This window comes from Micrasema longulum, unplaced genomic scaffold, assembly GCF_059751315.1.
Source record: "Micrasema longulum isolate JH-2025_06_02 unplaced genomic scaffold, ASM5975131v1 h1tg000436l, whole genome shotgun sequence".
Classification (NCBI taxonomy): domain Eukaryota; kingdom Metazoa; phylum Arthropoda; class Insecta; order Trichoptera; family Brachycentridae; genus Micrasema; species Micrasema longulum.
In genome coordinates this window covers 629,075-655,503 of record NW_028277636.1, presented here as the reverse complement: position 1 = coordinate 655,503, position 26,429 = coordinate 629,075, and the positions used below count along the sequence as shown (strand labels likewise).

At 32.6% G+C, this 26,429-nt stretch overlaps 1 protein-coding gene across 1 annotated transcript; it reads right to left on the bottom strand.

Moving 5' to 3' along the window:
• Nucleotides 1-1,468: 1,468 nt before the first annotated feature.
• On the bottom strand, nt 1,469-25,510 carry mio (GATOR complex protein mio). The gene is made up of 16 exons (XM_088226511.1): nt 25,165-25,510; nt 22,643-22,840; nt 21,083-21,223; nt 19,548-19,745; nt 18,681-18,876; nt 17,480-17,691; nt 14,361-14,542; nt 12,196-12,289; nt 11,499-11,637; nt 11,122-11,305; nt 8,779-8,955; nt 7,586-7,724; nt 5,885-6,023; nt 4,420-4,621; nt 2,546-2,790; nt 1,469-2,359 (listed from the first exon to the last, which is right to left on the bottom strand). Exons 1-16 carry the CDS (start codon nt 25,301-25,303, stop codon nt 2,263-2,265), a joined length of 2,682 nt encoding a protein of 893 aa, XP_088082637.1. The 5' UTR covers nt 25,304-25,510; the 3' UTR covers nt 1,469-2,262.
• Between the last annotated feature and the right edge of the window lie 919 nt (nt 25,511-26,429).

The window sequence follows — 26,429 nt, the reverse complement described above, 5'->3', positions numbered from 1 at the left end:
GCGAGGAAGGTGTTGCTGTGTGTTTGGTGGGATTGGCAGGGATTACTCTACTATGAGCTGCTCCCCTATGGCCAAACGCTCAATTTTGCACTCTACTGTGAACAACTTGACCGTTTGAAGCTGTCGATCAAACAGAAGTGGCCAGCATTGGTGAATAGGAGAGGAATCGTGTTTCATCAGGACAACGTCAAGCCGCACACATCTTTGATGATGCGCCAGAAGCTACGGAAGCTCGGACAGAGAGTTCTTATGCATCCACCCTATAGTCTGGACCTGGCACCGAGTGACTACCACCTGTTCCTGTCTATGGCCAATGCGCTTGGGGATACAAGTTTGGCCTCAAGAGAGGTTAGAAAATTGGTTGTCCGAGTTTTTTGCCAATAGAGACAAGGGCTTATACGAGAGGGGCATTATGAAGTTAGATTCTCGTTGGCAACAAGTTATCGAACAGAACAGCGCATATTTGACTTAAATCGGATGATTTTACCACTTTTTATAAAGCATTGAAATAAAGTGAAAAATACATAATTACTTTTTTTCAACATAATATTATGACAAAATCAGCAATGATTCATGAATAGGTAATTCAAGTTTTTTTTCCAGCGCCCTGAAGTCAATATCCTAAGTGCGATTTCAGATGGAATTGTTTTATTGTGAGTGAGATGGTAAATTCATTACTTTTAAATATATAATACAAGGACATTTGTTTGTAGATTAAAAATAATTACAGTACTTAATGAAATAATAAATTCATATTTTAAACTTTATACATATTCATCATCATATTGTGTACAGGGCACTGAATTGGTACACCAATTGCAGCGAATCTTGATCATTTTTTGCTACATGAAGGTGAGATGATCAGTCTTACGCTTCAGGTACCAGTCTAGGGACTATGAAATATTCTAGTGTTAAAACACCCTTTTAAATAAATATTTCATATCAACCATGTCGGGAATCGAATCCGAGACCTCTTGCATGGTAGACAAACGATCTGACCATTACACCACGAGGCCGACATACTAACATGTATTTACAAATTTTCAATGAATTGTCTAATAATATAATAAACATTTTGATTTTACGACTAGGGCTGATGAGCTATATAATATAGGTGGGAAAAACAGAATTCGTTAAAAAAATAATCTTAAATTTAACTTTTGATTCATGTTTATTTATCTTGTGAATTCAAAGATGTAATGACTCTATATTTCATTATTTACATAGGTGTGTAAAAATTATCAATAACTACATAATATTATGCACAAATATTATTCAGTTTCAGTGCTGCAGAGCAGCGTTTATTTTATAATTAAAAAATGCATATAAAAATTGTTACCCACTAAGTCTTTTCGGTGGGACACATTTTTTTTTATGACAGGTTTATATTACATTTATTTTATTTATATTTTACAAATTTATTTATAAACAGGCACTGTAAAGTATCTAGAAGATATTTCTTCAGTTCTTTTTTTTTCATTTGAAGATCTTTCATGTTAATGATGGTTTGTGGGAGATTATTGAACAATCTTGGAACAACGCAATTTAATGTTCGCTCTCCGAAGTAATTTGTAATTCGGGGAACAAACAGGGAGCCCTTAGTTTTTAATCTGCCAATGGCGGCCATTCGGATGAAGATGTATATTATACATACACATATTATATTTGCCAGTACTAGAGCCCCGATTACAATGGGAAGTTAACAGAGTTATCTTCGACTGTCTATGAAGAAAAACCGATATTTGTGTACGAAAATGAGTATATTTGCATGAACATTTAAAGTATATTCATCGGTAACTTATAATTGAACATGTTAAGGAGAAAAAATTGTATACACAATCTGATTTTCATACAGAAAACTTAATTTTACTTCGTAGTTAAAATTAAAGATAAGTGATAACTTCCCATTGTAATCGGGGCCTAGGTACCTAATACATTATGTAATTGATAAATTTTTATGTGGTTTCCGACCACTGCTCTAGAATATAATTATTTTATAAAACAAATTAATGCATACAATATAATCAATCAATCAATTGCATTTTAAATTATGTAAATATATTATCATGTTTTAATCAAGTGGGACATAAGAAAGTTAACTGTGTAGAGAGATCAAAATAAAGAATGGCACAATATTAACGTCTCATATGAATGTCTATAAATCCACGGAAAATATTTATATCGAAGATACTTTAAAATAGGAACCGCTGATTGATGATTTTCCTGATTAAAATTATAACCGTACAGGTTTGCGTCGTATAATCAACTCTCACAAGCCTGTAAGAATGAATGGCCGGAGACGGAGTCAATAAGGAAGCATCGGCAGGTACAAGATGTCACTGGACACTCGGAGTGTTCCCTGAAACAATTATAAAATAATTATTATGCATATTCATCATAAATCTAACTTTTAACAGTATGTACTAGTTTTGAGAGAAACAGTCCCTCTCATTGACAGATGTAATGAACTAATATGTATCCTGCTGTGCGAAAGTGCGGTGTTCTTCTGGAAACATCTATCACGAGACAGTAACTCCCGCCTTACTTGAACCAGTTGAGTAGGTGGTGCGCGTGGCCCCCGTGGCGGCACGCCTGGCACCACGTGAACCAGGAAGAGAAGGGCTGCGAGTGCGCGGCGGGTGCGGGGGCCGGGGGAGCGGCGATAGAGGGAGCCGCGGGCGTGGGGGCGGCAGGGGAGGGGGCCAGCGCGCCCCCGCCCCCTCCCATGTGCAGCAGGCAGATGGAGCAGCGCGGGAGAGGCTTGCGGCAGTTGGGGCACGCTGACATTTGCTGGAACAGAACACATTATCTATTATTTTATTAACTCTTTATAGAACACCTAGAACAAAGTGGCATGTAAATATACCACCAGAATTGAGGTATTTATGTTCTAATATTTCGTATTAATAATAAGTTTTATGTCACAAGAGTATCGTAACAATGTACACCGGTAGATCAGCTTTTTCAAATGCAATAGGTTTATTAGCTTAGTAAAGAATATGTTTTATTGAGTTTGCAAACTTAAATTAACACAAAATATGCAGGCAGCTATTAGCTGATATGCCCCTATCTTGACTTTCTGGAAAGCTTATTTCACTTTCAATATATGTCCGATTTGTTTTTTAATATTTAAACAAATGGTGCCGCAACTATTTCTTGAGGCAGAACATTCCACACATCCACAGATCTGCCATTGATAAAATCTTTAGCTGGATTGAAATTGAACTTTGGCATCTCTAATTTCAACAAATGCCCTTCCAGTTGCGTATTCCGGTTAAATGCTAAAGTGTCATCAAGTTCGCAGTCATAATACCGGCTAATTACCTTTCTTGCCTTCGTTCTCTAATGTACCCTGCGGAGAAAAATGCAGTCATGTGTGATGAGAAAATGCTTTAATAACACGGCAACTATGAAAAATAGAACAGATATATCTTTTTATTTGTAAATCCAATTTATTGTGTAAGTTAGTTAGTGTTTTATTACATAATTTTTAACAAGTACATAAATAACAACACTGATAGCTAGTGTTGAAGCTATGGTAACGAGTTAAACAGAAACAAGGAAATATCTCTTCCTCACAAAAATGTCTGCATGTGTATCATAATTTATTATTATTATTATTACTCATTATAGGCAGGCAGCCTTTGCTGATGCGCCTTCATCTGGTGTACTGCTTTTTGTCTGCATTCTTATTCCTGGTTGACCGAAACGGAATGGACAACTAGGCTTGGCAATTTATTCCAGTCTGAAACTACCCTGCTGGAAAGGAAGTTTTTCGAGGGATTGAGGTGGAATTGGGGACGACAGAGCTTCCAGCTATGACTCCATAAAATTGGGATTTAATTGATTTATCTCGTGCAGGGGGCAGTCATAGTAATTATTGAGTATCTTATAGGTTTCTATCAAGTCCCCTCTCTTCCGTCGTTCTTCCGATGATGTAAGTCCTAGTGCTTTTAATCTACCGTAGTAAGGCATCCTTTTGGGTAATTTTGGGATTTTTGTAGCACATCTTTGGGCTTTCTCCAGATTTGTAATCTTTTTTTTTAGAATTATCGAGGGCAATGCAATATTTGTTGAATCTGAGATGCAGCTAGTTACAAAATAATGAACTTGTTTATTTTATGTTAGTTTTTAACACACTATTTGGACAAAAGTGCAAGGATGTTTTTTCTGACAAATTTTTTAATATGCTTCCACATAAAATTAAGTTAATTAATAAACAATATTTCAAAAGAGAAATCAAAATCTGGCTGAGAAGAAATAAAAAACACATTTGAATGACACATGAAATTTGTAAAAAAAACATTTTTTAACACTGTACAGTCCTCCTCGGAACACGTTTCCCAAGTTAAGAGGACTCTTAAATTACCATGGTGTCCAAAATATTTTATATGGTAAATAAAAAGAATATGTACACACTTTGATTTTACTGATTGTGACAATACGGGCAAATTTGCTTCTTCCAAGTGCCTGCATATATGCGGAGATACTCTTGCCACAGTAGTTACATGCGACGTACACTTGTGGCGGAGGTTTCCTTCCCGGGTTGTGCATGTTCAGGGCGCTGTCAAATAGAGCGCGCTGTGACCAAAAGTGCCAGGAATCCAGCAAGTTGCGGTAACTGGAAACAAGTGGAGTGGTAAAGGACACAGAAGTTTATTTATTTTACCTTGTTTTTTACTAAAAAAAAAATCTATTTCATGCACCCACATAAATTCCCGCCTAACAGTGAACGCAGTTTTTTGCGGGGATTCGTACCTTTAATCTTAGAAGTTAATTTTTAATGAAAAAAAAAAACAATAGGAAGTTCGGTGCTATGGAAAATTGGGATGTAAAAAACGTTTTCTCACATGTGGTAAAATTTATGAAAAATTAATCAAAATGGCTTTAATAAAAATGACCTACTTTGAAACGTCACAAGTTATGTGAATACGTATAAAAAAACAAAAAAACTTAGTAGGCTCAAGAGAAAGACGTATGCTGAAAATCTGGCTTTTAGAACGTATTGAAATTATATTATATTGACATTTTTTTATTTGGACAATTTTTTTTTTTCTATGTGTAACACACTTTTGATGCACATGGGAATACATATTTTCTTTTTTCCATACTATAAGAGTTTTTATATGTTATAGAATTTAAGAGATAAGATTATGTATATATATTAGACCTTAACTATAAGCACCTGCTGATGGACTGCATTTTATACAGTTCAGTAGAACTCGATAATTTGTATTTTAATTTTTGTATGTTTTTGATAAATAAATAAATTTTAAAAAATGTGTTTGCAATCACTAATCGATTATAGTATTGTTATGTTGTGAAAGATTTCCGGTTTCCGATTTAGCGGGTACGGGTTCTACTTTTAAATGTCAGAAAAACTGACCAACTTAAACTCGTGACGTCGCAAGTGGTGTAATTTCAAAATTTCAGTGGGGATTTTCAAAATTGCAAAATTAAAAAAAAACGAAATGATGATAATATAATATTGATACCCTCCACCCCAGCTCTATAGCGAAATAACTCAAAATCTTTTTTTTTTAGTTAGTAATGGTAGATGGTAAAGAAACACTCTCTTTCGATATTTTAATTGAAAAATGAGTCAAATATAACTAGGGAATATTATTATTAATGTGAATAAAGTAATACATAAATTGTAAATCAACAAATAAATAAAATAAAAAAATTAAATGCAGTTTAAAATACCTCATTTTGAGTTATTTCTCCATAGAACTAGGGCTTATTTTGGATTTTTTTTTGCTTAGTTTGATAGTCTATAAACAAATAAAAAAAAAATAAAAAAAACACTTAACTTCCTAATTGTAAATTTAAAAAATAGTAAATTAAAAGCACAAATTATGATCATTGTAGAATAGGTACAAACCTCGACATCCACTCTTGAACCTGCGGATCCCAGGTCAGTTCTGACTGGAATGCTCGAGCAGCAATAAGACTCACGGACTGAACATCGCCAGTTAAATCTAAGTATTTCTGGAGGAGTGCAACACCTTCTGCGCTGGACCCTATTTTAAAAAAAAGCCAATATTAGATAAAAAGTATTTTCTTAAATTTGGGTACTTGGTGATGAAAGTGTATCGAAATTTGTAGTTTGGATCTGAGCTAAGGGATGCAGAAGGGATGAGAATTGACAACCAATAAAGAAGCCTCAAGGACAGTTTGTGAAAATCATATTGGAGTGAACATAGATTAATACTTAATCCATGTCTCCTCCCTATGTAGTGCACATGGTTGTATCTCGAGGCCTCTTTATCAGTGACCAATTCCCATGCGTCCCATAATTCAGACATAAGCTACCTACGAACTGTCATCCACCATAGCAAGCATATTTAATGCTGTATAGAATCATTTTTGTTAAGCGCCTAAAAAAAATTCCGTTATACATTTTTTTTTTAAGTAGTAAGAGTCTATAAAATACTGTTGAGTAATATTTTTTTTTTGTTACTTATTAATAGCATAAAAAATATATTTCAATTTATAATTTTGAATTCCCGCAAAAACGATCATTGCATTGGTCACACACGCGCCTAATACGTCACAATTAATGTCAATTTTAAGCATTGTAACCGGTTAAATTTTTATAGAACATCTTCACGAATCTCGACGTCACAATTGGACGTAGTTACGCAGAAAGCGTCCAACCCTCAAAATGCTCAAAATGAGTAATGCCGATTTTGATAGCATACTACAATATCTTTATGCGCTGAAAACGTCCAAGTTCCAAGTGCTATACTTTTTTTGCCAATTAAAGAAATTTCTGACCCACATCACGGTTATCACTGTTATATTAACTTTAAAAGCGTCCAAGTGGTTTGACTGTTTTCTGCGGCTCTTTTTTTAATTTCTTTAATTGGCAAATAAGTATAGCACTCGGAGTTTGGACGTTTTCAGCACATAAAGATATCGTAGTATGCTATCAAAACCGGCATTAAACTAATTTTTAGGGTTGGAAGATTTCTGCATAACTACGTCTAATTATTTGCCCATCTTTCAAAATGGCGTATCTGGTTTTTTGTCAAAATTGAGTTATGAATATTTTAATAAAAATTAAGTTATATTTATGGAATAAATTGGCATCAAACTGTCTTAAAATAATTTTTAAAAACCCAGTAAAAGACAGTAAGATTATTTTTTAATTATTTTTAAAGGCGAACATTTTCCAAACAATTTTTTAAGAAAGTCGTCTCAAAATGAACAAATTTAAGATAGGCCTTTTTGAAAAATGGACGATGAACTATCAATGCCAAGCCAAACATGTCGCGTTTTTCTAAGGACACATTTTAAAAATATTATTTTTTTTAAATTACGTATGTAAAAATTTCTCCACAATATCCATTATTGATTTCGAAAATACAATTAATTTTTCTGAATTCATTTCATATATTTTTACCGGTATTTGTAGTATGTGATATTTCCCTATTATAAGCTTGATTAAGGCCCTCGGGAGGTATCTGTAGAATGCGCGACCCAGCTAGTCGTATCGCCTCTTATCACTGGAGGTTGCTGGGTCCATGAACAAGAGATGATGATGATGATATATATAAATATATTTATATACAGTACATACCTGTTAGCAAGATACCAGCCAGGTTTCCTTCCTCTATGAGTTTGGTAGACAGTTGAGTGATGAAGTCAGTAAGTTTGGAGTCCGGAAGGTATGTGAGAGCAAAGGCCACCTTGTCATCCACACTCAATCCATTCTCATTCTGGAAGTTTAAACATCAATCTGCACTTTTTTATATTTTTCAATGGTTAAAAGGTGTGTATTTCTCTCAGAGTAATATTGTGCCAAGCTATAGAGGAGCCCAAACGTAGGAAAACCATTATTATCTATCAAGTATTAAGTTAGCTACAGTTTGCAGCAAAACAATGGGCCGTACTCAGGTCAAGAATTGTCATTTCGAATTAATTTAATCCATGGTTGCCGCGTATTGTCGTCTTTAGGAATGCTAAAAAAAAGTATCAACATATTTTTCACTTGAATTAAAATGAACATTATTTTACTTTTCATTTTCAATCATTCTAATCATTACAGAAAACTTTTAAAATGTATGTAAATAGGCGTTTCAAGTTTTAGGACATTATATGGATGCCAGGTGCGGCCCTGACATATTGCCCGTAATGAACTGTCATTATCAATAAACATACTTTAATTCACAAATTTATCTAAAAAATTGTATCTAAAGTAAATATGTTGATATGAGGAAAGTTTTTATATAAATATGTAATTAACTGTAAAAAAGAAAAAGGAAATAAAGTAAAGACGAATAGAAACAAAAAAGCAAATTAAAAAGAGGAAAATTGAGGGGATAGCTGATTCGATTGCAGCAGTAGTGGTTTGGAGCAAGTAAATGGAGTTGATTGGAGAAAGATGCGTGCCAGGGGAATATTGTAAACATGGAGAATGTTAGTAAATAACTTTCAACCTCCTAGCCCCTCCCCTTCTAAACCCCCACCCACACCTGTTCACCTACATACCACTGAATATTACTAACCGATTTTTTTGTGCATGTTTGGACACGGTGGTGATTGCATCCCCCTATAACTGCATGTAATTTATGTGTTTTTTCGTTAATATTATGAATACTACAGTGAAGGTGGAAGTGTATTTTGACATTTGCATGTTAGCACAGTGAGTGTCCTGACGGAGAGACAGAAACATCCGAAACCGGTAGACATAAAACAAACATGGTTATATACAAATGTTTACAAACATTAGTTTTAACTTTGTCCCCCAAAATAAATAAATAATATATTTACCAATACGATTTCCAAAGAGTTGGAGTCCGCGGTGAGGAATGCGAACATGGCCCTTATGTAGGGGTCCTGGAGGTTAGCGCGGTTAGCGGAACACAGCTGGCGCCACACACTACCCGGAGTGTCCGAGTACCCGGATAATGCCATGGCTATAATGCTCAGATTGGAATTCAGCTGGACCTGAAATTAATAGGAAAAAATTAGTGACAGTTTGTTAGAGGTAAGCCAGCTAAACGCCAATAGATATTCGAGATCTAAGCAAAATCTCCATTATCTGTCGACTCAAATGGAACATCCATTAACTATAAAACATTTGAAAATTAAATCCTCACACAGATTGGAATTCTTTGGGATAGATCTTCCCGCCTTTCGTAGATCTCTTCGCCATTAACACAGTGCGGGATGAAGATGGATTGGAATGGGTCAGCTCGAAGTCTCATATGTAGAATATGTTCTTGAATATATTGAATACCTTTATGTTATTGCCCTTGTTTGTCTTTTTGTTCAGTTTCTTATGTATACAGTTCTTCTTGTAACTGTTGTAATCAGATTAGGCCGTATATATGTTGCTGCCAACTGATTGAATCAGCCTCTCAATTGGACGGCTAGCCTGTTTACAAAATGCCGCCATTCAGATAGTTCAATGCTCAACGTTGGCTGGTTGAAAGCTAGCCCTTTGGAAACGGCAGGACCAAAAACCCCAGGTCATTGGGGTATTATTTTTTAATTTATATATTTGAAATATATATAAACGGTGATGAAATTTATAATAAAAAACAAATTAATCTAATTTTTTAAACTGAGTCCTTCGATTGGCTATATTAAATCATAAAACTCTTTAACCCTTTCCCTGCGTTTAAAATGGACATATATTATTTATTAGTTTAATCACTTACATACAGAAAACCTCGTTTTTACGTTTTCCCGCTTTTTACACCGAAATATTAAGGTCCCATTTTTTTTCCATACATTCTCATTAAATTTTCCCCCCAATTAACGTTTTTTACGTTTTTCATAACCCCGGTTTTAAGTCGAATTTTTTTCATAACTCATTAAATCTGTCAAAAGACGAGCCGCGCGCCGCCGAGTGAATGGAGAATAAAATCGAGGTAAATAAAAAAATGTGTAAATTATTGTCTTAATCTAAATTCAAAGTAGGTGCAGTGTAATTGACCATTTTGTTTAAGTGTCTAATTTTGACGTTTTACTAAATAGTGACATGCAGTTGACGCATGTTTAGGAAGAATAAAGTCTTTACATCAATAAATTACGATGCAGAAAATTAAAAAAAAGGCAATATAAATATTATTTGATGTTATACGCACATAATGTGAAAAGGAGATAGTTTAAACAGTAATCATAAAAGTATTAAACAGTCTGCGATGTAAATGACAGTTGAAATTTTGTGGTGCCATACTAAAAAAAGTGATACCATATAAATAAAATTTCCCAATATTTATGGAAAAAATCGTTATATGCATTTTACGCAAATTCAAAATTTTATTTCGTTTTTTTAAGGTTGTTTGATTAAATTCAATTATTTATGCATGTATTTTTTTAATTCAATAAAAAATAACACATTGCAGTTTTGTTTGAAAAAATACAAAATATTTTTAACTGGTAAATATGAATAATCCCCAATCAGGACAGTTCTTAGAATTTTTCTGCAGTAAATTTAGTATAGTCTTGTACAATAATTATATTTAATTGAAATTTAATTTTTTCCCTACATTTTTCATTTCCTCACTTTAAAGTTTTCCTCAGTTTTACACTTTTTTTTGTTGCTCCCTTGAAAAACGTAAAACAGGGGTTTTACTGTATTTTATTAATTAGTTTACAACCTTAATTTGTTAGTGATCATGAATATATAGACTCTATACTTGACGAATACATAAGGCAAGAACTTTTTTGATAATAGGTTACTAACATATGCCGTGAGAACTAGGCAGTAGTGCTATTCTAGGCGCTCACAGACGTATGTGAGCATTGCAGTGAATGAGTTAGGTATGTATATTTTAAATACACAGCTGTATTTAAGTAAGCTTTTTTAAGGTAATTATGACTTTTCTTGGAATTAAAAACACATTCAGCAGAGGCATAGGCAATTGAGATTAATATAATAAATTGAAATGATTTATTTCATTTCATTCTCACAATTATTTTCACAGTTAAAAAATTGTCCCTGCACAAGTTAGTCAGTATACCCTCTTTGTTTCGCATACCACATCACAAACTTTTTCCAACAAACGGAGAGAATTCCGGAGAATTGGCAACCCTAGGAAACAGCGTGATTGTTTGTTGTCAAACTTATAAAGTTGACGATTGATATTACGTAGATTTGTTGACCTTTTCAGCTCCTCTGTTGAGGATCTCTATAGCCGTCCTGAGTTTCATGTTGAAGACAGAGATGGCGGCTGCCCGAGTGTATGCCTTCTCATTCTCCAAGCGGCGCAGGAAGTCTGCGAAGGAGGCAGAGTCTCGATCGAAGTCCCATCCGCACAGTTGGAGTGCCCGATCACGATCTTCACTCCTAGAAATAGACGTAACTTAGAAAAACGATAGTAATAAAATGTTTCCTAAAATTAAGTGTAAATTCGAATCAACACCCGGGCTAAAAGGCTTTAATTTTAAGTAGTTTTTTTACTGAAACTTAACCATTTTACTTCTAAATTTTATCTTGCTTAAATTTGATCTCGAGGTACCGATACCAAATGGAATATTACCTGTAGATTGTATTCTGCATATTTCCAAAATCAGCCCGCAGCGGGATGTTGCATGAGCAAGAGAGGACGGTATCGGGAGAGTCCATCTTCAGTACCGACTTGACTCCGGGGTGGCGGCTCGAGAGACCCCGGATACACCCTGATACCAAACATTAGTTAAGAAATTACTCGATTTATTCAATATTTGTTGAAAATCTACGGACATATCGTCCAAAGTAGTTTGTTATAATTTTTTTTTTCATAAATTTTCAAGAAACTTCGCCATACAACTTGATGCTCTAATTTTTACTGCATGTAAGAAAACCTTTTTTATATCCCATTTTCTATAGTACGGAACTTCCCCATCGATATGATTAAGCTAGGATTACTAAGATGTTTGATCATGAGGTTTGATCAACAAATCAATGATGAAAGAACAGTTAAAATTATATATATGGCGAGGGTGAATGGTAATATGATAATGGTAATAAGATAAATGAAAACTTCAAGTCTGGTCTTGTCAAAAGTAAACAAAATTGAAGGGCATGTATGACAAGATAAAATACAAATGCCTATTCCTCTATATCCCTCGATTAAAATGGTTCCCCGTTCGTGTTAATATTTCTATAAATCTTGATAGATGAATTCAGATCAGTTTTTATGACTACGATGATTTGAAAGTACTTAAAAATAAAATATTGTTGAACTATTTACTTACCTTCCGAGACAAGCAGTTTACTGAGATTTAGCCAGTACCATACTTTCTTTAGTTGTTCATCCTCAGCTAAGTCGCCATTTTGTGAAAGCACCCTCTAAACAAATATCTTATTACATAAAAACTTCGATTTACTTTTTTACAGAATAACGTTCCCTTACTGGGAAGCTCCCTGCCAAAGGAAATATGTTACATATCACATAAATATACTGCAGTATATACTATAAGTTTTATAAGGATTTTTAAAATAAACACAATAAAAAAATATCAAATTTCAATTACTTTATTATAAAAACATTTTGTACGTATTAAAGGAATTATTTGAAGAGTTTTTTTTTATTTTCATTTGTCGACATTCATTTGAGTAAACACTGGGTCTCGAATCTGATAGTAAATCTTCAAAGTTCGTGAAACACATGTTATATAATGTTATGTGTTTATGTGATCAAATAAGTTTGATTTTATTAAACATAACGAACGAAAAACTGAGTTTTATTAAACATATACAAAACATTACAAATAAGAGCATGAGAACCTTGGGATTTTTGCTGCGAACGATACGGGATTTTGAGTCTATAAACATAATGAAAACATTGTATATTGCCCTAGTGCGAAGTCAACTCGAGTATAACTCAGTTATATGGTCACCGCATTACAGGGTTCATGTTAAGGACATTGAAAGAGTTCAGCATAAATTTTTGCGTTTTATCAATTTTAAATTAAGTATACCGATTGAATACATAAATTACTCATACTTAAATGATTATTTAAACATCCAAACATTAGAAAACAGACGAAAATTAAATGACTTGCTTTTTTTGTTTAAAATAATAATGTCGATGTTCGATTGTTGTGAACTTATCAATTTGATTAATGTGCGAGTGCCTGGTCGAGTTACCCGATGTAATACTTTGTTCTACTGCGGTCCATCATCGACCAATTACAGCGCGAATTCGCCAGTAATGCGGATGCATGTACTCGCGAACCAATATGCTAACAACATCGATGTCTTTAGCGTGAGTCTTGTAAATTTTAAATATCAATGTATATGTTCCTTATCAAATAGAACTTAATATTCTGTTCATATTGTATTTTATAACATTATGTACCTAGCTGCTTTAAACCTTTAATTGTATTTCTTTAGCTTATTAAAAAAATAGAAATATATATATATTGCTTTAATTTTTTTAAAACCAACTTAACTTTAAAACACAGTTCTATATTTTATTACAATATATTGTTTTTTTTTTTTTTAATTTATGTTGTTAATACACTCATCTTTTTATTTTTATACCAACTATACTTCTTAACACTGTTCCTTTATTTTGTTCCTTTATTTTATTTCTTTATATTGTGTTTTTTTTAAAATCTATGCTGTTTATATACTCATCTTCTTTTTTTATACCAACTTTACTTCTTAACACCGTTCTATCTTTTGTTGCTTTATATTGTATTTTTTAAATTTAATGTTGTTTATATACTTATATTTTGTAAAATTTTCATGTATGTAAAAGCCTTATGGGCGTGAAAAAATAATAAAATAAAAATAAAAAAATAAAATAAAAAAATTTCAGAGAAACTTAATAATTTAAAACTTGCCTTCTTTTTTTAAAAAAAGGAATAACCCACTAAGCCCCTATTTAGGGGCTTGTCAGCAGGTGGGATAGAGGGGATATGGAAGGAGGTAATGCCATTTTCCATTCAATACCATTTTGAAGCTGCTAAATTAAAAATGAACTTTTCAGAATAATATTGACTAACAACTTAAGCAGAGTAAAAAAGAGACATACTTTTACTGGTACCAGTAAACATAAAATTACCGCTTTTAAATTTTGGTAGGCACGAGAGTAAATAAATTAAAAAATAAGTGTACATTTAAGTGAACACCAAGTCTGAAAGGGTAAAGCAAGAAAATTACCCGTAACAAATAAAGATATGTTATGATTTAATGATAAATTATTCACTGTTGAGATTTTTATAAAAAAAACAGAGAAAAATTTAAAATAGTACAAATGTTTATATATTTGATAACATTAAATAAATTCGCTGTTAGCTTTCAGCATTTTTCCTTGTAACTAATTTTCATTGCTTTTTAATTAAGATCCGATTCCACCAAGCAATGTCATTCAATGAGCAAGTTAATTGATTTAGTAATAGTAAAAACATACCCTGAGTCCATATTCTGTGGTAGCTCTCCTCTTGATCTTGAGAGAAATGTCTTCCATCATGGAGCAGAAGCTTTCGTCCAGCACCTTGAGGGTGGTATTCCCGTGTGACCACACTATGGGACCCGCTCCCGAGCCCCAGTTTAGGGTGATCCTCTCTGATACTGTGTAGTCCGTCAGGTTACCTGGGGCGATGAAGCATTTCAGATAGTAAAACTTCTTTGCTTGTAAAAAAAACACACTATGCAGCGCAATACATATATATTTCATTTATAAATTGTTTAAAACATATGTCGCCTTAAGTTTTAATTTTGATAAAAAAAATTAAACATGTTTTTTTTCATTATTATTATATTTTTTACTGCCTTATTTAAAAAAAGAATTTTAGAAAACAACTTTGCCTTTTTTCTAAAGGAGAGTTTAATTTTTACATTTTTCGAGTATTCCATTCCATTAATTAAGAATAGTCCAGAAATACGAGCATCAAACAGAAGGAGACTAAACTACTCATAAATTAGTAGTTTTACGTTTTGATTAACGTTCCACATATCATCTAGTGGAACGTTAATTAACCTATGTATCATTGAATGGAATGCGGAATGTTTATGGGCAATTGGATGGTACTTGTTTATGGTTGAATCCCAAAACATAAAAAAATGAATTTTCAAATTAAGAATTCTTTTTGCAAATGTCAAACTCTGCGCTACTTACTAACAGTGGTGTATTCTGAGTAAGAATCCATTTTTCAAAAATGTATCAAATTTTAGTTGAAATTATTGAAGCATTACTTGAAATCTATTGAAAATAAGTGAGTACGTAGAAATTAAGAAATTTTAAAGAAAATGAATAAATTCAGTATACAATAAAAATAATTGATGGAACCCTGAAAGTTCGATGGAAAACATATTCGCTTCTAACTTTTTTTCTGATAAACATGTCAAAGATATCATTATTTACTAACCTAAGTTACGTAAATTAAATTATTTTGCAAAAAAACCGCATACAAATTGGTCCGGTAGTTATTAAGTCTATAAAGAACAAATATTCATAAACTTATTTTTATATATTAATATAGACATTAAAGATAAAACACCATTTGATGTTTAATCATCAGTGTGGCCATTATATGAAGCAAAATGTCATCACATTAAAAAAATAAATATCTTTAAATTAATCACTGGGAGCATAGAATTAAGAATAGTCCAGAAACCGCATACGCACATCAAACAGAAGGCGACTAAACTACTCATAAATGCGTAGGTTTTATGTGACCCATTAGTTTCTTTGTAGACGTCGCTCAGTACGCAACTCCTGATTTGAATTCAATTCAACTATGCCGTGTTGTGTCCTTTTAGAGTGTAGAAATACTGCTAGGATCTTAAAGAAACAGGATGGGATCACATTTCATGTATAATTAGCAAATTAATGTGTAAGTAGCAAGTACATTATTTAAAAATTGAATTATTTTTCCATATGTCAGATTGTCAAAGAAATCAAAATAGTCATTTCGTTAGTGTTGCCAGGGTAGTAATTTTTTTACCCATCTTATCTAATGAGTGAACTAATGAAAATTGGACTTCGGATTAAACAACTCTGTGGTGAAGATTTGACCAATATTATCTTTAAAACATCAAATATTATTTAACATGATATAAAATTATCCGTTTTATGTAAAATAAAATTTGTTTAATATTTTAAGTTCAAAGTTCATTAATTCAATAACTCTCATTAAATGACCTTTTACTTATCTACTCTGTTGTGTCAATCAATATTTACGCATGCACAATAAAATTTAAGAGAAATTAAGAGATTGCTTTTTTTTAACCTTACATTTGTGTTATTATTATTTTTTTCCCATCGTGCAACATTACGCGGTGACATCACGAATGCGCGCGGCGAAAGTAGGGCATAGTAGGGGGATTATTGGACACAGTCCGATGTATTCAAATATGATTCTACACTCCTTCTGGACTATTCTTAATTCTATGGATTATTTGATACCGTTTATAAAGACATTTCACTTTTTAAAAATTTGTAGTTACCGACTTGTGCTAGAAAGCACAATTTGTAATTTATTTAACACTAGCTTTTACCTGCGGCTTCGCTCACGTGGTATAAGCGAGAAATTATTCAGATAATTAATTAGTTAAGTTGTTTATCAATAAGAGTTTTTATTTATCAATAAGAAATTTCCCGATGGAATGATATATTTTATCAGGATTTAAAGTTAGCTCGATCGTCTATTAACTAACTATTGCAACGAAAAAAATACAATCATTCGTTAGTCTATCGTGACGTAGCACCGTTATTCTGTTCACAAATCCAAATCAGTTAGCTAATTAATTCGTTTTGTCGTTTATCAATAAGTATTTTTACGATGGAATAATATAATTTTCCGAGATAGAAAGGAGATTGTATCGATTGCCAGTCCTTTTACTACAAACCAAAATGAAAAGCAAACCAAATTAACCATAAAGCAAGTCAATTATAGAAATTTGAAGAATTGATAGCAAATTTATTATTTTTGACATCCCACCATAATAATTTTCAAATAATGTTCGATATTATAATATCCATTTTCTTCATTGTACTATATCTTGATTCGGGAAGAAAAATAAGTATCCTATTCTACTTCTCACTTTTCCGGCTATCCCTGTGCGAAAATTATGTCAATCGGTCACTCCGTTGAGACATGAAGGAAACATAAAAAAACACACTTTCACATTTATAATATTCGTATGGATTAACTTTACCCTTGTGCTTGAGTATTTTTTTTTGCACCACAAAAGGCCAATGGGAAGTTAACAGAGTTGTCTTCGACTGTCTCTAAAGAAAAAACCGATAATTGTGTACGAAAATGAGGATATTTGCATGAACATTTAAAGTATCTTCGTCGGTAACCTATAATTTAAAAAGAAAACATTGTGTGCATATTCTGCTTGTCATACAGAAAACTTAATTTTACTTTGTAGATAAAATTGAAGATAAATGTTAACTTCCTATTGTAATCGGGGCCTAGGGGTGCTATTCTGAATTTTTATTTTTAGCATGCATCTACACTTTGCTTCATATATGGCCACAATGATGATAAAGAGTGCACTGCGCAATGGATGTCCCCCTACCTGCCATGGTGATGGTGATGAGCCTGTTGGTGTGGTGATGGTGCCAGGAGAAGCTGGCAATGGTGCTGTCCCCCGCCTTGAGGGGGCTCACGGACCGCTCCAGGGCTGCAGGGGGGTCCCCACCCTCGCTCCCCTCCTCGCCGGGCAGCCCGCGCAGGTCGGCCAGGTGCAGCACAGAGCTGGAGCGCTGCAGAGACCCCAGAAGATTTTGCCTACCGACACAATATATAAAATCTCAATAATAATCTTATTACATTTTTTTTTTAAATGATTTTGTATACAAATAGTAATGTATAAAAATACGCCACTTGAAGTTAGCCTGGGAGTGCAAAACGGAGTTTTAGTCCCAACACTTATGTATGGAAGTGAAACGAGGAACTGACAGAGGAAGGATAAAAGCAGAGTGAACGCGGTCGAGATGAGATATTTTAGACTAATGTGTGGAAAATCAATGCATGACAGGGTTACAAATGATAAAATCAGGCGAGAGTGCAAATCTGAGACAGGTATAATTGTTACAACCTGTTGCTGGCTTGGAATAACCTGCCACAAGAGCTGATCTCAATGTGTAGTCTCAATGGGTTCAAAAATGGACTAGATTTGTTTGGGAAAGGTTAAAGTGCACCAACAGATAACTTTCTTTAAAATAGATTTAAACATATCAGCTTTAAGCTGCTCGCTTAAAATTAATATAATAATAACTTATTACTTGCGAGTGCCTGACAGGGTTACCCCATTTAATAAACTCTTATCTTTAAATGTACCTACAATAAACGACAGGGAGCACTTGCCAATAAGGAGAATTCAGGTGTTTTCAAATGAAAGTGTAAATGATATAGATATATTTAATATAACACTTTTGAATTTTAAAAGGCAGTGTATTAATTCACTACCTTCAAATTTAAACCCCTAAATACTACTGTGTTGATTTAAATTATGTATCGTTTATTATTATTTATTTGTTTATGAAAAGGTTGTTTTTTGCTCTATGAAAAATGAATACATAATTTTTTATAAAAAAGAGCTTTAAAATTTTTTGGAACCTAACCCCGTTTTTGTACTGGCTCTGAGTTTCATATAACATGGCATTTTATAAGAACCTATCTATCGTGTTGCAGGAAGGTTATCTGTATTTTTTTGTCAAAATTAAAGGCCATTTTATCAACAACAAAAATTTACTAATCAAAGTTTTTAAACATACCTAGTGGGACACCATAGGATCTTGGTGACGGCTTTATTCTGAGCTAAAGTCAGCACCGGCTTGTCGAACACCCTGGTGTCCCATATTGCGATGATGTTGTCCACTCGACTCGCGAGCTGGTAGTCGTTATGGGGGTCCACACACACTCCGTATACGGCCTTGGTGGCCGTCGTAGTCACCGCTTTGTTGGAGAAGTCTAAATGCAAATAAATGACATGAATATGTTACTGTAACATCAACTTGCTAGGTGTTCTAATAGATTGCCAAAAGTCACAAAGATGAACACATTTTTATTTAATGTTAATTTATAAATTTCTGATATTATAGGCTTATTTTGTATGAAGATGAAAAACTAATATGAAACTATCATATGATAAAAAGACTGACATAATTCCAGCTTTACAATTTTTAACGCTTGATGGTTTTATGACAAACTTTCGTATCATTTATTTTAATGTGGACATTTTAAAACAGTATCATATTTTGAGTATTTTCTTTATGACAATCGAGATTTTCTTGAAAAAATTAAATAACAATTTTCGAGACAACTCTAAATAAAAAATAATTGCAAAGCGGGATCTGGATGGTTTGACTGCATCAATTTGGAAGTAACACTGTATTCCTTCACTATCTATACTAAATTTTCGTTTAATTATTTTATTTTTTTTAAAAAGCTGGATGAAAATAAAAAAGACATGTTATTTTAGTTTTGAAACTCTCCTGGAAATTCCGTTTTTTTGAGTTATGACTCTATTTTATCGGATGTGTGATATTTAAACCATTCATTCATTACTAGGACAAATTTAAAAAAAACATTATTTATTTATAAATAAACAAAATAATACATTTTATACAAACAGTTTTTACCTCGCAGATCGAAGATCTTGATCTGTTTTTGGTTCATTCCAACAACAAGTGTTCTGGCCTGGCGCTGCAACCAAGCCAGCGAGTGCGCTAGCTCCGAGAGCCCCATTTCCGCTATAGGGCGTGCCACCTCCACCGCGGGTGTCAGGCCGTACGTGTAAGGAGACAACAGGCCTCCGCTCAAGCGGGGTGAAATGTTGCCTGGAATACACAGCAAATATTACTGCTACATTCCCTCAAACAGTTCTTGGCGCTGCATATTTTGTAAGTTGTAATATAATATATGGGAAATAAATAAATTTGGCAAAATTGTAATACAAATACGTGTTTGTCATTTTTTGTCTCTCTTATAAGATTGACAAAAATCAGGTTTGTTTCGCGGAATTATCTATACCCGCTAAACAAACCTGATTTTGTATGCGATGTATGAATGTAAGATAGAGAAGGTGAAACCGTTCATTTTACTGAAATGAAAAATACATTTTCAATTCATAATATTGCTTAAAATTTTATTTGTCACTCCCTTTAAACATGCATTATACAAAGGTATGTTTCCACGGAAATTAATTTATTCCCAAACTCTGATTTCCGCACACCTTCTTTGGTGTAGACAGATTTCAAAACGCCAGAAACTAAATCTGCCAACTGCTAAATATTTTGAGTTGTATCTATTCCTATGTGTAATATTGTATTGTATTTTTTATACTAAGCAATAATGTTGATAGGATGAACCGCACGCATTTTCATTTATTTTTTTCCATTGTAAACAAAGATTAATAATTACCCGTGCCAATTAGGGTTACCCGTGCCGAGGACACTTAACAATATACTTTTTTAAATATGTTTACATGCGAGAATAAACAATGAAGACTTAATATACAGAGATAATTAACAAAATGTTCAGACAGTTTTAAACCCTACATATTTAAGTTTATATTTAATTTATGTACACCTGATCTCTTTTTGATCAATACATATTGTTTACTAAAATAAAAGGTAAAAATACCTATTTATTATTTTTACATCTCTGAATGTCTAGCATTGGAATTTATTAGTTAGATTTAAAAAGCTAATTATACAGAATCAATTATTTCCTAATTGAATTTCATAAATAGTAAAAAAATATCAAAAAACTGAAAAATTCCAATAAAAAAATAATGAATTTCTTTTCTAAAAGGTGATTTGTAAGTAGTAACAATTCTGGGTCTGCAATTCTGGATCTGCAATTGTTTTTTCTTATATACGCTAATCAAATGTGAAGCGCTGCAAAAGGACGCGACATACAGCTTTGAATGCATTGTGAAGCGGCATAGACAGTTAGTCCTTTTTACTCTACAACGCGTTTTGCATGGAAATATTGATGCGGCATGATGAAACAACGCTCGTTGCCTCTTCTCTACTCTCTGTGGCGTTCAACAATTTTTTGAAACATTTTGAACATTCTTTAAACCAATAATTTCTTCATAAAGCATCATGTCTATTTAATTATACCTCAGCTCTTTAATGCAGCATACTGTCATTATCATAAAGAAACTTACCATCACCACCCGAAGGAGACCTCATCACATCCCATAAAAGTATACAGTGATCATTTCTATATTTGTCCAATGCTGCAGCCAAAATATTAGAGTCCAACCCATTCCATGCCACAGCATTGCACTGCCTCGCATGTCTCGGCACTAAAATATCACAAAACATCCATTATAATGTTAAACTAATGAATAGAGCGATCAGAAATGTGTTTCACCTACCGTATGATACTCATGTAAGGGACATTTATTTTGAAACAAAAATCATGCCTTTTAGCATGCTTTCCTATTTCGAGATAACTGACACTATCATTAATACTACTCTCGACTCAATGCACAGTAACATAAAGCCAGCTTTCATTGGAGACATCCATCGGTACAGTACTCGATCAAAAAACAATATATATATTGGATCTGTGAAGTCTACGAAGTTTGGTACTAGATCTTTACAATACATAGGTTTCAAGGAATTTAATAAATTGCCACAAAAATTTAAAGTACCTATTTCAAAATATAGAAACAGGACGTGCGAATTGAAGAATTATTTTTTCCAGAAGTACTTTGAATAAATAATGTTAGTTTATAGAGAATGCGCATCTTGAACATATACCTTTTAATATTTCACCGTTTTTGCTTGTATATGTAATTTTTAATACTATTTAAATGTTATTTGTGTTTTTTTCTTTTTATATACTTTTTTTGGCTTGTATACATAATTTCAATTTTTTCAACGTTTTTGATAAAAAAATTAACCTGTATTGGGTGTGCGCATATTTTGTTAATTAAAAAAAATGATTTTATTTTGTACTAGTTCAGTATGTATATATACATACATGTAATTTTTAAACTTTTTCAATTTTCTTTCCCAGATTGCATAATGTAAACATTATTTTGAATTTATTTCCATGCCTAGTATTCTGTTTATTCTGTTATTTTCAAGTATTTTTCATACCCTTTTTAATTTGTAGTATATCATAATTTTAATTTTTCTGCTTTTGTTAAATAATATTATAGTTTAAAATTTAAAAACGTCTCTAAAATATTATTATCTGTATGTCCCTAAATGAGTTTTTTTAAAAAAAAACTCCTTGGGAATATTGTATATAATTATGTATAATATGTTTTCAATATAATAAAAAAAAAAATAAAAAAAAACTGAGTGAAATAAAATTTATTTGTTAAGTATTGGGTGGAGATCAAAGATAATGTAGAACTATAGCAGAGATTAAGCACGAATTGTGCACATTGTTCATATTCATTTGTTTTTATTTTCTAAATTTTTAACTATATGTGACAATGCTCATTTTTCGGAACATATTTTTTTTTAAATCGTTCCATAAAGCATCATCTCTATTTAATTATACCTCAGTGTTTCAAGACATAAAAAATAATATTCCAAACAAAATTTTAATATAGCCCATATTATTACATTACAATCATTTACTTTTCAGTCTTCGAAACCCCACCTCCTAATTGTGACCCTTAAACCACTGAGAAATAATTCAATGCAATTAGTCCTTGTTTAGAGTCTGTGGTTGTTGAATTTTCCAGAAAATAAAGATTGCTCACCAAATTCTTTTCCATTTATTCCAAGAGTATCAAAAGTCGTAGGTCCAAATGTAGTGAGCACTACTTTTCCATTTGCTTGTCCTAAGGCTAGAAGCAGATCAGCATCTGGTTGCGGGTAAATATCGACACATTTCACATAGTGATAGTTACCATTGCTGGCCACTAAATACGCTCCCAAGTTGTCAGAAAGTTTCAAACCTAAAAACAAAATTGCATTTAGGAAAAAATCACAAAAGGCAAGGTTGCCATAGAGAAAAAACTTTGTAACTATAAATTTTTCAATGTAGATTTTTAACAAACTAATGACTATTTATTTTTGTAGACCTGGCAAGTACTCTTTTGGGGACACTCTGAAATAAGGAAGTTCAGCGGTTTTTTTATTTTTATGTATTGTATTATCATCGCTACGATTTGTTTGAGGTTTGTAATTTTTCTATTCCTCCGTACGTGATTTTACTAGTTCTTTTTGGCAAGTTGGCACTGGAGAAGTAATTAAGAATAATTCAACAATGTTTGATTATGTCCAAATGCTTGCAGACTGGCTGGATTTCCTCCCTAGGGAGTTGTTCATATTTAAATTTATTTCAACAGAGAGGGAAAAAGTTTTCGAGAAGAAATTTAGAAGTCTAGGCATTTACAGGAAATGTGGATGTTCAAACATGGGCAGAATGGTGAATGTTACACAGTGTGTAAAGTGGCCACTTAAACCAGCCAATGACAGGTCATAAGCCCTGTAAATGCCTAGACTTCTAAATTTCTTCTCGAAAACTTTTTCCCTCTCTGTTGAAATAAATTTAAATATGAACAACTCCCTAGGGAGGAAATCCAGCCAGTCTGTAAGCATTTGGACATAATCAAACATTGTTGAATTACTACCTGGTAAAAGAAGAAGTATAAAAATTGGAAAATTGTTTCCAGGCGTTGCCTAGTAGGTGATTTGGTTCAGCCGGATGAATCTCACCCACGTGATAAAGGTTTCAGCTCTTTCACTTCACAAAAGTCAACAGATGGAAGAGCTGAGGAAATGTGGATGTTCAAACATGGGCAGAATGGTGAATGTTACACAGTGTGTAAAGTGGCCACTTAAACCAGCCAATGACAGGTCATAAGCCCTGTAAATGCCTAGACTTCTAAATTTCTTCTCGAAAACTTTTTCCCTCTCTGTTGAAATAAATTTAAATAAGAATAATTCAAATCATTTTTGTAAAGTTTTTCATACATTTTTGAGAAACTTCACTGTGCAATTAATGATCTAATTTTTACAGTGCTTAAGAAAACATTTTTTCTATTCAATTTCCCGTAGCACTGAACTTTCTCATTATAACATAATAAATTCAACAATATTTTGAGTTTGTCAAAATTTTTTTTAGACATGAACTGGATTCGACCTGGGGAGTTATTCAATTTTATATATTAAAACAGAGACAGATAACATTTTAGAGAAGGTAATATAATAATGGTAAGCCAATGACAGGTCATAAGCCCTGTAAATGTCTAAAAGTCTAGGCATTTACAGGGCTTACGACCTGTCATTGGCTGATTTAAGTGGCCACTTTACACACCGTGTAAAATTCACCATTTTGGTATGTTTGAACATTCATATTCCTTCAATTTTTAAATCTGTTGAATTTTGTTAAGTCAAAGAGCTCAAACCTTTATTGATGCGGTTGAGATTCATCTGGCGGAATTATTTTACCTAAACACAAGGCAACAATCACTTAAACCAACTAATGACAGGTTATAAGCCCTGTAAATGCCTAGACTTCTATATTCCCTTCTCTAAAATGATTTTCATCTCTGTTGTAATATATAAATATAGTGAATTGTTATTCTGTTGAACGTATTTTGTGTGTGAAATAGAACCAGAATCCTCGATGAGTATTTTCAACTCGATGGCTACTCTTGGATAAAAATCTTGAAAAAGGAAAAATGAGGAAGTTCAGTACTATAGAAAATTGGATAAAAAAATATTTTGTTACACGCAGTAAAAATAAAAGCATTTGGCGAAGTTTCTCAAAAATGCACAAAAAACTAATAAAAATAAACAACTTTGAACTACATCACAAGTTCTTCCGATGCGGATAGGAGGGGTATGATGATGATAAAATTCATGGATTTTATTATAAAATCCTTGATACGTATTCGGATCGTTATCAGAAAATAAAAAATAAAGGAGACGTTTTAATTACAAATATAAAAGCTTAACGAATTTTTGAGTCAAATCAATTAACTTTGCTGGACATGTTTCAGCAAGTTTTTAATGTGATTCTAATTTGCTGTATTATTTCAAAAGCAATAAAAAAGTGATCTTTGAGTAAATTTTAAGTTATTTTTTTCAAAACATTGCCTTAATTTAATGGTTAAAATAATTAACCGGATTTCTGCATATCCAGATAACGTCTAGCACTCATTGATCCGGACAACTGGTGTTTTACTGTAGTCTTGTATTGTTTAACACAATACTCACTGTTTTGCGAGGGCTGTGCTTGTGTTTAATTTCAATGGTCAATGGGTAAACTTACAAGCTGGTTTTTCGGTAGAATCTGTAGACACTGTGGAGGATATCACCTCGTAAAGGCTAACATCGGTACCCCACGTTACAAACTTGTCTGGGTGCACTGGCGACCAGAGCACCTCCAGTTTTATCCCAGTGGTCGTCATAACCTTTAACTGCTAATTCTGATAATAAAATTCAGACTGACACATCATCCATCGAGATGTTCCATTTGTAGCAACACAGAATATATAATTTGTGAGACCAGTCTGATATTGTAAATAAACTAATAACTATATAAATCACAAAGCAGTGTTATCATTAATTTGAAATCTGACAGCTGCTGACAACTCAGAGTAATTTTCAATGACTGTTAAATTTCTTGTGGTACCTACTTGCAAATATTGGCGATGTTAGAAAAAAACAATTTTATTTATTTTGTTTTAGGGAAATAAAAAGTACATGTTATGACCTTATAAAATCCAGATAAGCTTTTTACAGATAAATTCGTTTATTTTTTTGAAGTCCTTAGAAAATACAAAAATATATAAAACATTATGAGACAAAAAACATTATTACGTTATTTAGGTTACTGTTTAAAAATAAGTAGGGGTCGCGACCAATAGGTTAAAAAATACAAGTGTAAAAAAGCTGATGGATTTTATTAAATCTAATAAAAATTGACGATTTTGTCAATTTTATAAAAAAACTCAAAAAATAAAAGTAAAAATATAGGATAAACTTATTATGTAAAACAATAGAATAATTTAATCATATTATTTCAATAAAACAAAACCGGGGCTGGGTTGTGGTCCTGTGGTATGAACAATTATGAACTCATGGGCCAAAGATTCATTGTTCAAACCCCTCTACAGCCTAACTCGATTTATATTTTTCCAACACAAGTTATTTACGACTTTTAGGAAATGGTCTTAAAACTCAAATATTTGAGTAAATAATAGGACCTTAAGCATATCTCTTTCTTAAAAAAATAAAATAACAAACAGCTGTGAGAATACAAAAAAAAACAAACAAAGAATTGCTCAATAAACAGTTTGTACAAGAAAAAAAATTAGAAAAATAAAGATTTTCAGACATTTCTAATTGGAAAATAACTTTACGTTGGAAAAAATAAGGCCCCTTACAATAAAAATTTAATAAAACAGAACTGAACGCCTAATAAATGTTAGAGAAACAGAAGCATTTGATATTTTATTAAGGAGTCATTTTTTAAAATAGACTAATTAACCCATATATAAACTTTGACGTGATGATGCAAATGATATTGAGAGG

Coding starts and splice junctions, on each gene's coding strand:
- mio (XM_088226511.1), bottom strand. CDS start 25,303: ATGACGACCACTGGGATAAAACTGGAGGTGCTCTGGTCGCCAGTGCAC. Junction 18,877..19,547: donor CAAGATCTTCGATCTGCGAG/GTAAAAACTGTT, acceptor ATTTGCATTTAG/ACTTCTCCAACAAAGCGGTG. Junction 7,725..8,778: donor ACTCTTTGGAAATCGTATTG/GTAAATATATTA, acceptor TTAAACTTCCAG/AATGAGAATGGATTGAGTGT.